The sequence below is a fragment of the Carcharodon carcharias genome, chromosome 5, assembly GCF_017639515.1.
Source record: "Carcharodon carcharias isolate sCarCar2 chromosome 5, sCarCar2.pri, whole genome shotgun sequence".
NCBI lineage: Eukaryota > Metazoa > Chordata > Chondrichthyes > Lamniformes > Lamnidae > Carcharodon > Carcharodon carcharias.
In genome coordinates this window covers 139,193,325-139,206,628 of record NC_054471.1, presented here as the reverse complement: position 1 = coordinate 139,206,628, position 13,304 = coordinate 139,193,325, and the positions used below count along the sequence as shown (strand labels likewise).

Sequence of the window (13,304 nt, the reverse complement as noted above, 5' to 3'; positions counted from 1 at the left end):
TGACACCCCCATCCATGAATAAATATAAAATGATTTATGAACACACCAAATTCTCTTTTCATTACAAGATTTTGGAGTTTCTTTTTTAAACTTGTATTCATGTTTCTGAAAAAGAAATGAATTTGTTCATTTATAATCAACTATCTTTACAAGCCTATGCATTTAAATCTTTACCGTGATTTTTCAAAGCTGTGTTCATAGGAATAGGAAAATAATAGCAAAGTGTAAGTAGATTTACAGGGTTAGCAGGAGGCTGTTAATGGAGTTTCTCTGCATTGATAGCAATGGAAATGAGCTGGGAAATAAAAGTACCATGAAGGATGAGTCTGGGGTGTCAAAAATGGGGATTGATTTACCAGATAACTCTTGGAGCCTCATTGTAGTTAGGGATTCCTAGGTTTTGGAATGGGACAGGCTGTCAAGGTCTGACTGCAGCATACTGACTTGGAAATATATTGCCATTCTTTCAGTCGCTGGGTCAAAATCCTGGAGCTCCCTCCCTAACAGCACAGTGGGTGTACCTACACCACCTAGGCTGCAACACTTCAAGAAGACAGCTCACCACCATCTTCTCAAGGACTATTAGGGATGGGCAATAAATGCTGGCCTAGCCAGCTATGTCCACATCCCATGAACAAATTTTAAAAAGCAGTACTGGAGAAAGGGAGCAAGCCCTGGGAAATGTGGACAGTCTCTGTTCATCATTTCCATTCCTGACTAAATTTTTCCTAAGCTTTCATTATATTTGAAACACAGGAATCTGTTGGGGTCCAGACGAGGCTGTACAATGCAAATATTATGGAGACAGGGATGAGCTGGCTGGATCCATTAAAACACTTGGCAAATGAGAAGGATCCATCCAGGGCCGCCCCTGGATTTAAACATTAGAAATTAGATGAAACAAATAGAGATACTAAATACTTAGGAAGCATTTGAAAAGCTCAAGCACAAGCTGGTCTTAAGAACTGCACCACTTGATTCGTCGAAATGCAATTCAAGTGCTGCAAGGATCAGGGCTGGAGTAAGTCATGTGAAGGGAATGAGTCAGAGACAAGAAATGGGGATTCAATTGAATTTAAAAGAAAAAAGACCAATGACATGAAAGTTTTCCATGAAGTGTGCATTAGGTATACACTGTAGATCTCCTTTTGAAATATGAGCTAGAGAGCCAAGTAAAGAGAAATTCACAAAATGTTTCTTTATATATTTGAAAGAACCTCTGTGCATTTGGGAGCTAAGGGTCGGCTGCAACAAAAAAAAAAAGCACGAGAGCAATGGAGCAGATAAAACAGCTGGTGGTCCCCCAGAGTGAGACCGGGAGGCAGTGTGACAGGAGCTGTGATTTTAAAGCATAAGGAAAACCAGGCCCAACACCACAGCAGAACCAGGAGGCAGTGCGAGAGGAGCAGCAAACTTGGTAAGATTTAAAAAGAGCGGGAGTTGAGAGTTGGGGCGGAGATTTAAAGAGTGGGAGCTGAGCGTCCGAGTGGGAGCTGAGCGTCCGAGTGGAGATTTAAAAAGAACGGGAGTGGAGAGTTAAAGCAGAGATTTAAAAAGAGTGGGAGCTGAACTTGGGGCTGAAAGCAGCACGCGGACAGAGTGAGAGTTACAGGGTGACTCAGGGTTGAAATCGGAGCAAGGATGTCACGATTCAAAAAGTGACGTGATGCAGGGAACAGTTAGTAGGGTCAGGTGAGTACTTCTACTTTTTCTACTAATTAAACTGCTGCAGTCCATTAGCTTAAACAAAATAAGGTGAGGACTTTGGATTGTAGTGGGAGTGTTTGGAGTGGAATAAAGCCCCTAGCATAATTAGTATTCTTTAAAAGGAGTAACTAATGAGCTTAATCTAAAAGGCAAGTCACGGCAGCTGAGGTCACACCCGTGATATGCTCCTCCTGCACTATGTGGGAAAATCATGGACACTTCCACTGTCTCTGTCAACCACGCGAGCAGGAAGTGTGTCCAGCTGCAGCTACTGGTTAACTGCATTTCGGAGCTTGAGCTGCAGGTAGATTCACTGTGGAGCATCACCGATGCTGAGATTATCGTGGACAGCATTTTCAGTGAGGTGGTCACACCGCAGGTAAAGACTGACAGGGCTGTAAGGAGATGGGTGACCACCAAGCAGAGTAGAGGAAGGCAGGTAGTACAGGAGTCCCCTGTGGCCGGCCCCCCCCCCCCCCACAGATATATTGTTTTGGATACTGTTGGGGGAAATGACCTCTCAGGAGAAAGCAGCAGGAGCCAAGTTCATGGCACCATGGGTGGCTCTGCTGCACAAGAGGGGAGGAAGAAGAGTGGCAAGGCTATAGTGATAGTGGATTCAATAGGAAGGGGAACACTCAGGTATTTCGGCGGCTGCAAAAGAGACTCCAGGATGGTATATTGCCTCCCTGGTGCCAGGGTCAAGGATGTCTCGGTGAGGCTGCAGGGCATTCTGAAGGGGGAGGATGAACGGCCAGTGGTCTTGGTGCTTATTGGTACCAATAACATGGCTAGAAAAGGGTTGCAGTCCTACAAGCTGAATATAAGGAGTTAGGAAGTAAATTAAAAAGTAGGACCTCAAAAGGTGGTAATCTCAGGATTACTACCAGTGCCATGTGCTAGTGAAACTGGAAACAGGAAACATCAGATAAATACGTGGCTGAACAAATGGTGTAGGGGGGAGGGATTCAGATTCCTGGGACATTGGGACCAGTTCTGGGGAAGGTGGGACCAGCACAAACAGGACAGGCTGCATCTGGGTAGGACCGAGACCAATGTCCCTAGGGGTGGAGGGGGGAGGTGGTGTTTGCTAGCGCGATCGGGAAGGGCTTAAACTGGAATGGCAGGGGGTTGGGAACCTGAGCAGGGAAACAAGGATAGAAACCAAAGACAGAAAAGTAAGAAACAAAAGTGGAAGGCAGAAAAAACAAGGGTGAAAAACCAATGGGGTCATAGTGCAAAATAAAGCTAAGATGACTAACAAGGTTAAAAAGCCAAGTCTAAAGGCATTGTATCTTAATCTGCGGAGCATTTGCAATAAGGTAGATGAATTAACAGTGCAAATAGATATAAACGGTTATGATATAGTTGTAATTACGGAGACATGGCTGCAGGGTGACCAAGGATGGGAACTAAACATTCAGGGGTATTCAATATTTAGGAAGGAAAGGCAAATAGGGAAAGGAGGTGGGGTAGCATTGTTAGTAAAGAAGGAAATCAATGCAATAGTGAGGAAGGATATTGGCTAGGAAAATCATGATGTGGAATCCGTTTGGATGGAGATAAGAAACACTAAGCGGCAGAAAATGTTTGTGGGGGTTGTCTATAGGCCCCAAAACAGTAATGCAGACGCAAGGGAAGGCATTAAGCAGGAAATTAGAGATGCGTGCAATAAGGGTACAACTGTAATCATGGGTGATTTTAAACTACATATCGATTGGCCAAACCAAATTAGCAATAATACTGTGGAGGAGGATTTCCTGGACATGATGGTGTCCTGTGTACATGATGGTTTTTAAACCAATACGTTGGGGAACCAACTAGAGAGCAGGCTATTCTTGACTGGGTATTATGCAATGAGAAAGGATTAATTAACAATCTTGTTGTGCGGGGTCCCTTGGGGTAGAGCAACAATAAAGTGTTAGAATTGTTCATTAGGATGGAGAGAGAAGAAGTTGAATCCGAAACTAGGGTTCTGAATCTAAATAAAGGGAAATACGAGGGTATGAGCATCGAGTTGGCAATGATGGATTGGGGAACCTTACTAAAGGGGTTGACAGCGGATAGTCAATGCTAATATTTAAAGAACGTATGCATGAATTACAACAATTATTCATTCCTATCTGGCACGAAAATAAAACAGGAAAGGTGGCTCAACCATGGTTTACAAAAGAAATTTGTGGTAGTATTAGATCCAAAGAGGAGACATAAAATTGCCAGAAAAAGCAGCAAGCCTGAGGATTGAGAGCAGTCTGGAATTCAACAAAAGTGGACAAAAAGATTGATCAAGTGGAAAATGGAGTATGAGAATAAACTTGCATGGAACATAAAAACTGACTGTAAAAGCTTCTATAAATATGAAGAGAAAAAGATTAGCAAAGACAAATGTAGATCTCTTACAATCAGAAACAGGGGAAATTTTAATGGGGAATGAAGAAATGGCAGAAGAATTGAACACATATTTTGGTTGTGTCTTCACAAAAAGGGACACAAATAATTTGCCAGAAATGTTAAGGAACCAATGTCTAGTGAGAGGGAGGAATTGAAGAAAACCAGTATCAGTAAAAATAAATGACGCTAGGAAAATTAATAGGGTTAAAGGCCGAAAAATCCCTAGGGCCTGATAATGTACATCCTAGAGTACAAAAGGAAGTGGCCCAAGAAATATTGGATGCATTGGTGGTCATCTTACAAAATTCTATAGACTCTGGAGCAGTTCCTACAGATTGGAGGGGGGCAAATGTAACCCCACTATTTAAAAAAGGAGGGAGAGAAAACTAGAGAATTACAGACCAGTTAGCCTAACATCAGTAGTGGGGAAAATGCTAGAGTCTATTATAAAAGACATGGTAACAGAACACTTGGAAAGCATTAACAGGATTAGACAGTCAGCATGGGTTTATGAAAGGGAAATCATGCTTAACTAATCTACTGGAGTTTTTTGAGGATGTAACTAGTAGAATAGAAAAGGGAGAACCAGTGGATGTGGTGTATTTGGATTTCAAGGAGGCTTTTGATTCGGTCCCATGTAAGAGGCTAGTGGACAAAATAAAAGCATGTGGGGTAATATACTGGCATGGATTGAGAATTGGTTGACAGACCAGAAACAGTGAGTGGGAATAAATTGGTCTTTTTCGAGTGGCAGGCAGTGACTAGTGGTGTACCACAAGGATCAGTGCTTGGGTCCCAGCTATTCACGATATATATATGTGACTTGGATGAAGAAACCAAATGCAATATTTCCAAGTTTGCTGACAACACTAAACTGGGCAGGGTTGAGTTGTGAGGAGGATGCAAGGAGGCTTCAAGGCGATTTAGACAAGTTGTGTGTGTGGGCAAACACATGGCAGATGCAGTATAACATGGATAAATGTGAAGTTATACGCTTTGGTTTGAAAAACAGAAAGGCAAAGTGTTATTTAAATGGTGATATATGGGAAATGTGGATGTACAAAGTGATCTGGGTGTCCTTTTTAAAAAATTATTCATTCATGGGATGTGGACTTCACTGGCTGGGCCAGCATTTATTGCCAATTCCTAGTTGCCCTTGGAAAGGTGGTGGTGAGCTGCCTTCTTGAACCGCTGCAGACTTTGTGGTGTGGGTACACCAACAGTGCTGTTAGGAAGGGAGTTCCAGGATTTTGACCCAGCGACAGTGAAGGAACGGTGATATATTTCCAAGTCAGGATGGCGGGTGACTTGCAGGGGAACTTATAGATGATAGTGTTCCCATCAATCTGCTGCCCTTGTTCTTCTAGATGTTAGTGGTTGTGAGTTTGGAAGGCGCTGTCGAAGGAGTCTTGGTGAATTCCTGAAGTGCATATTGTAGATGGTACACACTGCTGCTACTGTGCGTCAGTGGTGGAGGAAGTGAATGTTTGTGCATGTGATGCCAATCAAGCAGGCTGCTTTGTCCTGGATGGTGTCAAGTTTCTTGAGTGCTGTGGGTGCTGCACTCATCCAGGCAAGCAGGGGATATTCTATCACACTCCTGACTTTTGCCTTGTAGATGGTGGACAGACTTTGGGGAGTCAGATGGTGAGTTACTCGTCACACAATTCCTAGTCTTTGACCTGCTCTTGTAGCCACAGCATTTATATGGTTAGTCCAGTTCAGTTTCTGGTCAATGGTAACCCCCAGGATGTTGATAGTGGGGGATTCAGTGATAATTCCATTGAACATCAAGGGGTGATGGTTGGATTCTCTCTTGTTGGCGACGGTCACTGCCTGACACTTGTGTGGTGCGAATGTTACTTGCCACTTGTCAGGTCAAGCCTGGATGTTGTCCAGGTCTTGCTGCATTTGGACATGAACTGCTTCAGTATCTGAGGAGTCGTGAATGGTGCTGAACGTTGTGCAATCATCAGTGAACATCCCTACTTCTGACCTTATGATGGAAGGTCTTTGATGAAGCAGCTAAAGATGGTTGGCCTGAGGACACTACCCTGAGGAACTCCTGCAATGATGTCCTGGAGCTCAGATGACTGAACTCCAACAACCACAACCATCTTCTTTTGTGCTCAGGAGTTCAGCTCTTTTGTCCATTTTTGAACCAAGGCTGTAAAAAGGTCAGGAGCTGAATGGCCCTGGCAGAACTCAAACTAGGCATCAGTGAGCAGGTTATTGTTAAGCAAGTGTCGCTTGATAGCACTGTTGATGACCCCTTCCATTATTTTACTGATGATCGACAGTAGACTGATGGGCAGTAATTGGCCAGGTTGGATTTGCCTTGCTTTTTGTGTACAGGACATACCTGGGCGATTTTGCACATTGCTGGCTAGATGTCAGTATTGTAGCTGTACTTTAACAGCTTGGCCAGGGACACAGCAAGTTCTGGAGCACAAGTCTTCAGTAATTTTGCTGGAATACTGTCAGGGCCCATAGCCTTTGCACTATCCAATGCCTTCAGCCGTTTCACGTGGAGTGAATCGAATTGGCTGATGACTGGCATCTGTAATGCTGGGGACCTCTGGAGGAGGCCAAGATGGATCATCCACTCCTTGTACACCAGTCAATGAAAGTAGGTAGGCAGGAGCAGCAAGCAATTAAGAAGACAAATGGTATGTTGGCCTTCACTACGAGAGGATTTGAGTTCAGAAGTAGGGATGTATTACTGCAGTTATACAGGGCCTTGGTGAGACCACATCTGGAGTGTCGCACGCAGTTTTGGTCTCCCTACCTAAGAAAGGATATACTTGCCATAGGGAGTGCAGCGAAGGTTGACGAGGCCGATACTGGGGATGACAGGACTGTCATATGAGGAGAGTTTGGTTCGACTGGGCCTGTATTCACTACAGTTTAGAAGGATGAGAAGCGATCTGACTGAAACATATAAAATTCTAACACGGTTAGAATGAGTGGATGCAGGGAGGATGTTTCCCCTGGTTGGGAAGGTTAGAACCAGGGGCCACAGTCTCAGGGTATGGGGCAGGCCATTTAGGACTAAGATGAGGAAAAATGATAGGGTAGTAATAGTGGGGGGTTTCAACTTCCCTAACATTAACTGGGTTAATAAGTGTGATAGGTTTAGAGGGAGAGGAATTCTTAAAATGCATCCAGGAGAGCTTTTTAAGCCAGTACGTAGAAGGTCCTACAAGACATGGGGCGGTCCTGGACTTAATTTTAAAGAATGAAGCCAGGCAAGTGGTCGAGGTATCAGTGGGGGAGCATTTTGCAGATAGTGATCATAACTCCATTAGATTCAAGGTTGTTATGGGAAAGGATAAGGATGGGCCAGAAATCAGAGTTCTAAATTAGGGGAAGGCCGATTTTAATAAGGTCAGATATGATTTCGCCAGAGCGGGCTGGGAGCAGCTACTTTTAGGTAAATCTGCATCACAGCAGTGGGACTCATCCAAGAAGGAAATAGGGAGAGTACAAGGCCAACATATTCCAGTAAAGACAAAGGGTAGGACCAACAAATCCAGGGAACCCTGGATGTCGAGGGATATACAGGATTGGATAAAGAGAAAAAGGGAGGCTTATGGCAGATACTGAGGACTCAAAACAGCGGAAGCCCCAGAGGAGTATAGGATGTGTAGGGGGGAAACTTAAAAAGGGAATTAGGAGAGCAAAAGGACATGAAAATACATTGGCAGGTTAAATAAAGGAAAATCCAAAGTTATTTTACAAGTGCATTAAGTGTAAGAGGATAACTAGGGAAAGAGTAGGGCCCATTAAGGACCATAGTGGAAATTTGTGTGTGGAGGGCTCGAAATGTATACTTTGTGTCGGTGCTCACAAGTGAGAGGGACGATGTGGGCATGCAAATCAGGCAGGAAGACTGTGACATAATTGAAGAAATTAGCATAGAAATTAGCATAGCATAAACGGTCTGGCAGGTTTAGAAGTGGGTAAATGTCCAGGCTCGGATGAAATGTATCCCAGGCTGTTGAGTGAGGCAAGGGAGGAGATAGCAGGGGCGCTGGCAATAATTTTCAAAAACTCTCTGGCCACAGGAGAGGTGCCAGTGGACTGGAGGACAGCCAATGTGGTACCGTCATTCAAGAAGGGAGGAAGAGATAAACAAGGGAACTACAGGCCAGTCAGTGGTGGGGAAACTATTGGAAGCAATTCTGAGGGACAGAATTAATCTACACTTGGCGAGGCAGGGATTAATCAAGGACAGTCAGCATGGTTTTGTTAAGGGGAGACCAATTTAATTGAATTTTTCGAAGAGGTGACCAGGTGTGTTGATGAGGGCAATGCATTTGATGGAGTCTACTTGGACTTCAGCTAGGCTTTTGATAAGGTCCCGCATGGGAGACTAATAACGAAGGTAACAGCCCATGGGATCCAAGGTAATTTGGCAAATTGGATTCAGAATTGGCTGAGTTGCAGGAAACAGAAGGTAATGGTCAAGGGGTGTTTTTGTGACTGGATGCCTGTGTCCTGTGGGGTTCCACAGGGATCGGTGTTGGGTCCCTTGCTGTTTGTGGTATATATAAACAATTTAGACTTGAAAGAAGGAGGGTTGATCAGTGTGTTTGCAGATGACACGAAAATTGGTGGGGTGGTAAATAGTGAGGAGGATGGCCTTAGATTTCAGGAGGACATAGACGGGCTGGTCAGATGGGCTGAGCAGTGGCAAATAAAATTTAATCCAGATAAGCATGAGCTGATGCACTTGGGCAGGATAAACAAGGTACGGGAATACACGATGAATGGTAGGACCCTGGGAAGTACCGAGGATCAGAGGGACCTTGGTGTTCATGTCCACCGGTCCCTTAAGGTCACGGGACAGGTAGATAAGGTGGTTAAGGCATATGGGATACTTGCCTTTATTAGCCAAGGCATAGAATATAAGAGCAGGGAGGTTATGCTGGAACGGTATAAAACGATGGTTAGGCCACGGCTAAAGTATTGTGTGCAGTTCTGGAGTCTGCATTATAGGAAGGATGTGACTGCACGAGAGAGACCGCAGGGGAGATTTACCAGGATGTTTCCTGGGCTGGAGAGTTTTAGTTATGTGGAGCGATTGGATAGACTGGGGTTATTTTCCCTGGAGCAGAGGAGATTATGGGGGGGACATGATTGAGGTGCATAAAATTATGAGGGGCATAGATAGGGTAGACAGGAAGGAACTTTTCCCCTTGGCGGAGGGATCAATAACCAGGAGGCATAGATGTAAGGTAGGGGGCAGGAGGTTTAGAGGGGATGTGAGGAAGAATTTTTCACCCAGAGGGTGGTGGGAATCTGGAACTCACTGCCTGAAAGGGTGGTAGAGGCAGAAACCCTCATAACATTTAAGAAGTATTTGGATGTGCACTTGTGATGCCATGGCATACAAGGCTATGGGCCTAGTGCTAGAAAATGGGATTAGAATAGCTAGGTACTTGTTTGACCAGTGCAGACTCGATGGGCCGAGGGGCCTTTTTCTGTGCTGTAGACCTCTATGACTATCTATAACTAATTTCTTCACTCAGAGGGTGGTCAACCTGTGGAATTCTCTGCCACAGAAGGCTGTGGAGGCCAGGTCACTGAGTATATTCAAGAAAGAAATTGATAATTTTTTTGGATATGAGTGAAAGCAGGAATATGATGTTGAGATAGAGGATCAGCCATGATCATACTGAATGGCAGAGCAGCCTCGAAGGGCTAAATGACTTACTCCTGCACCTAGTTTCTATGTTTCTAACGTTTAAATCTACACACGCAATCATTTCATTTAAATTTATTTGAAGTCTCAGTCCAGTTCCTGAAGCAGACTAATTTTATCTCCTCTCCCAAATAACAATCATACCTACTGATTACTTGCATTCCTAATAGGAACAATCCAAGCCACTTCCAATCCTGCTGCAGTTTTAATAACTCAACAGCACAACTAACAGGCAATAATAGCTTTTACAACACCTTCAGATCGGATGCTGAACTCAAGAGAAACAAAAAATATTTATTTCTAATGCAAAATAAAGCATTTTATGCAAGAGCAAGATTTAGTGAAGGAAATAACAAGAGTGAATAAAGTAATCACCAGGACGTAATTGGAGGAGACCAGAGCAAACTTAGCAAGAGGCAGTATTAGAAGCAAATACAAGGACAAATGGAGGTCCTGTGACTCAGTAAGTAGCGCCTGTTCCTGAAGTAGAACCTCTGGGTTCAAATCCTGCTGCAGGACTTGCTAGCCAGAGAAGGAGCATTCATGACACGGCAAAACAGATTGATAGTAACCCCGCTAATTCTTCCAACACGCCTATGACAGTAAAAGCAGGAGAGATTCCCGGTCAGCCATGCTAGGAGCATGGCTACTTGTCTCTCTCTAACAGACAGAGATGCTTATGATTCCTTGTGGACGATGGTTAAGTAGACGGACAAGAGCAGATCCTGGCCTAGAATGAGAAAAGGTAGCGACAAAGACCAACGAGAGGACAGCAGAACATCCAAATGTTTACTGAGATGTTTCGTCTGTAGTTTTTTTTTATCTCGGGGCTGCATTCTGCCCACTCCTTGTTCCGGACCAGAACATTCAGTAATGCCTTATTCAATGCTTCAGCACTCCACATGCCTTACCTAAACCCAGTGTGTACATGTGCAACACATCTATAAAACAACATCCGCACGTCATTACTGTAAGGGTTAATCTTTGGGTGGTACAGTTTCAATACAGCTGTTCCCAAATAAAGAGAACACCAAGGGGTCATGAATTCCTTCATCCCTGGGTGGCTTTCAGAAGTCAGAGAGCTAAAAGTGCCACTTGTCAAGAATGTCTATCTATTTGGTTGCGGATTGAGATCATAGCAGTTCCCACCCGGCCACACCTCCAGCGCCGGTCCCTGCCCAGTCCCACTCTCACATGTCCGGATTAGGCCCTGGAACAGAACTGGAGACAGACCTGCCAGGCGGGGGGAGGTCAAAGATCGGCTCCCACTCATCCTTGGCCCGCCAGCCAGGAGCTCGGCCCACAGGCCTCTCACCTGTGAACGAGTCCGGGTAAATGGATTCCAGCGCCTCCAGCTCGTTGTGCTGCTCCTCGATGTAATCGGTCATCTTGAGCTGCTGAGAAGCGCCATGGAGAGAAACTCGGAGACCTACCGAGAACCGGCTCTACGCACGCGCAGTGTTCCTCGCGCCGCGCGGCCGGTTCCACCAGCGTCTACACCGGTTTGCGCAGGCGCAGAAGGCTGGCACGCCCTGTTGTCCGCAGAATTACTGACTGCATCAAAGATGGCATAGATGACGACAGAGTCCTCCCTGCCCAGCACAAAGTTAGCTCGGAGGACTCAAAGGGAAAGCATCTCTTGACTGCGCGTCTTCATTGATGTTGTAGGGCTGCGTGTGCTGCCAACGCCGTGCAGGCGCAGTTTGACTATTTTCTCAGTTACGTCATTAAGACCAATGGAGTAGGCAGCGGCCAGGCGCAAAAATGGCACTGTTCACGTCATCATAGCTCAGCAGCAGCGTCCTTTTACCGTGCACCAGGAGCAGACTTGTCCCAAAAGTGGCCCAATAGTTCCAAATGCATTACACGGAGAAAATGCTGAATACCGATATGAATATGTTATGTATTCCACTGTGTCTCCGTTTATTTCAGTCTCGAACGGGGAAACAATGAAACGGCAGACAATCTCCCTGTGGATGAAAGCTAAATACTGCGGATGCTGGAAATCTGAAACAAAAACAGAAAATGCTGGAAAAACTCAGCAGGTCTGACAGCATCTGTGGAGAGAAAGACAGAATTAACGTTTCGAGTCCGTATGACTCATTGATGGTGGAAGACCTTAACTCTTGTTTTCCTCTCCACAGATGCTGTTCGACCTGCTGAGAATTTCCCTATGGATCCCATTTCTGTTTACAATTTATTGTTCAGCTTCTTAGTCCTTATCTGCAAATAACTTTTTATTCTTTCCCTTTAAGCTGTGTCTCTTGATGTGGCTGAGGAGAAGTAATGAGGACCCCCATAAATACTGCTCTCAGGGAATTATATCTTACAGATAATGTCCCATACAGCACCATCACCATCCCTGGGTGTGTCCTGTCCCACCAGAGACAGACCCAGCAGAGGTGGTGGCTCAGTGAGATACAGTCGGGAGGGAGTTGCCGTGGGAGTCCTCAACATCAACTCCAGCCCCCGTGTAGTCTCGTGGCATTAGGTAAAACATGGGCAAGAAAACCTCCTGCTAATTACCATGTACCGCCCTGAGCTGATGAATCAATGCTCCTTCATGTTGAACACCACTTGGATGAAGCACTGAGGGTGACAAGGGCGCAGAATGTACTCTGGGCGCAGGACTTAAATGTCCATCACCAAAAGTGGCTCGGTAGCCCCACTACTGTCTAAGCTGGCCGAGTCAGAAAACACATAGCTGCTAGACTGGATCTGCTGCAGGTGGTGAGGGAACCAACAAGAGGGAAAAACATACTTGACCTCATCCTCACCAACCTGCCTGCTACAGATGCACTGTCCATGACAATATGAGTAGGAATGACCACTGCACAGTACTTGTGGAGGTGAAGCCCTGCCTTCACATTGAGGGTACCCTCCAATGTGTTGTGTGGCACTACCACCGTGCTAAATGGGATATATTTTGAACAGATCTAGCAACTCAAGAATGGGCATCCATGAGGTGCTGTGGGCCATCACCAGCAGCAGAATTGTACTCGAACACAATCTGACCTCACAGCCTGGCATATCCACATTCTACCATTACCATCAAGCCAGGGTTCAATGAAGAGTGCAGGAGGGCATGCCAGGAGAAGCATCAGGCATACCTAAAAATGAGGTGTCAACCTGGTGAAGCTACAACACAGGACTACTTGCATGCCAAACAGCATAAGCAGCAAGTAATAGAGCTAAGTGATTCTACAACCAACAGATCAGGCCTAAGCTCTGCAGTCCTGCCACTTCCAGTCGCGAATGGTAATGGACAATTTAAAAACTCACTGGGGGAAAAGACTCCATAAATATCCCTGTCCTCAATGATGGGGGGAGCCCAGCACGTCAGTGCAAAATATAAGGCTGAAGGATCTGCTACAATCTTCAGTCAGAAGTGCCGAGGCAATGATCCATCTCGGCCTCCTCCAGAGGTTTCCAACATCACTGATGCCGGTCTTCAGCCAATTCAATTTACTCCACGTGACGTAAAGAAACGGCTGAAGGC

The 13,304-nt window shown here is 45.3% G+C and overlaps 1 protein-coding gene across 4 annotated transcripts in view; it reads right to left on the bottom strand.

Annotated features, from left to right (window-relative positions):
* The window catches only part of rwdd1 (RWD domain containing 1), a 33,895-nt gene extending 22,468 nt beyond the window's left edge, over positions 1–11,427 (bottom strand). The window contains exons 1-2 of one of the 4 annotated variants that reach the window (XM_041188102.1): positions 11,121–11,373; positions 47–105 (exon numbers count right to left, since the gene is read on the bottom strand). In XM_041188102.1, the coding sequence (XP_041044036.1) occupies positions 47–101 (55 nt within the window). In that variant the 5' untranslated portion in view covers positions 102–105; positions 11,121–11,373. Of the gene's footprint in view, positions 1–46; positions 106–11,038 lie in introns of all 4 variants that reach the window. The other 3 variants (XM_041188101.1, XM_041188106.1, XM_041188105.1) reach the window with 3 other exon arrangements.
* Between the last annotated feature and the right edge of the window lie 1,877 nt (positions 11,428–13,304).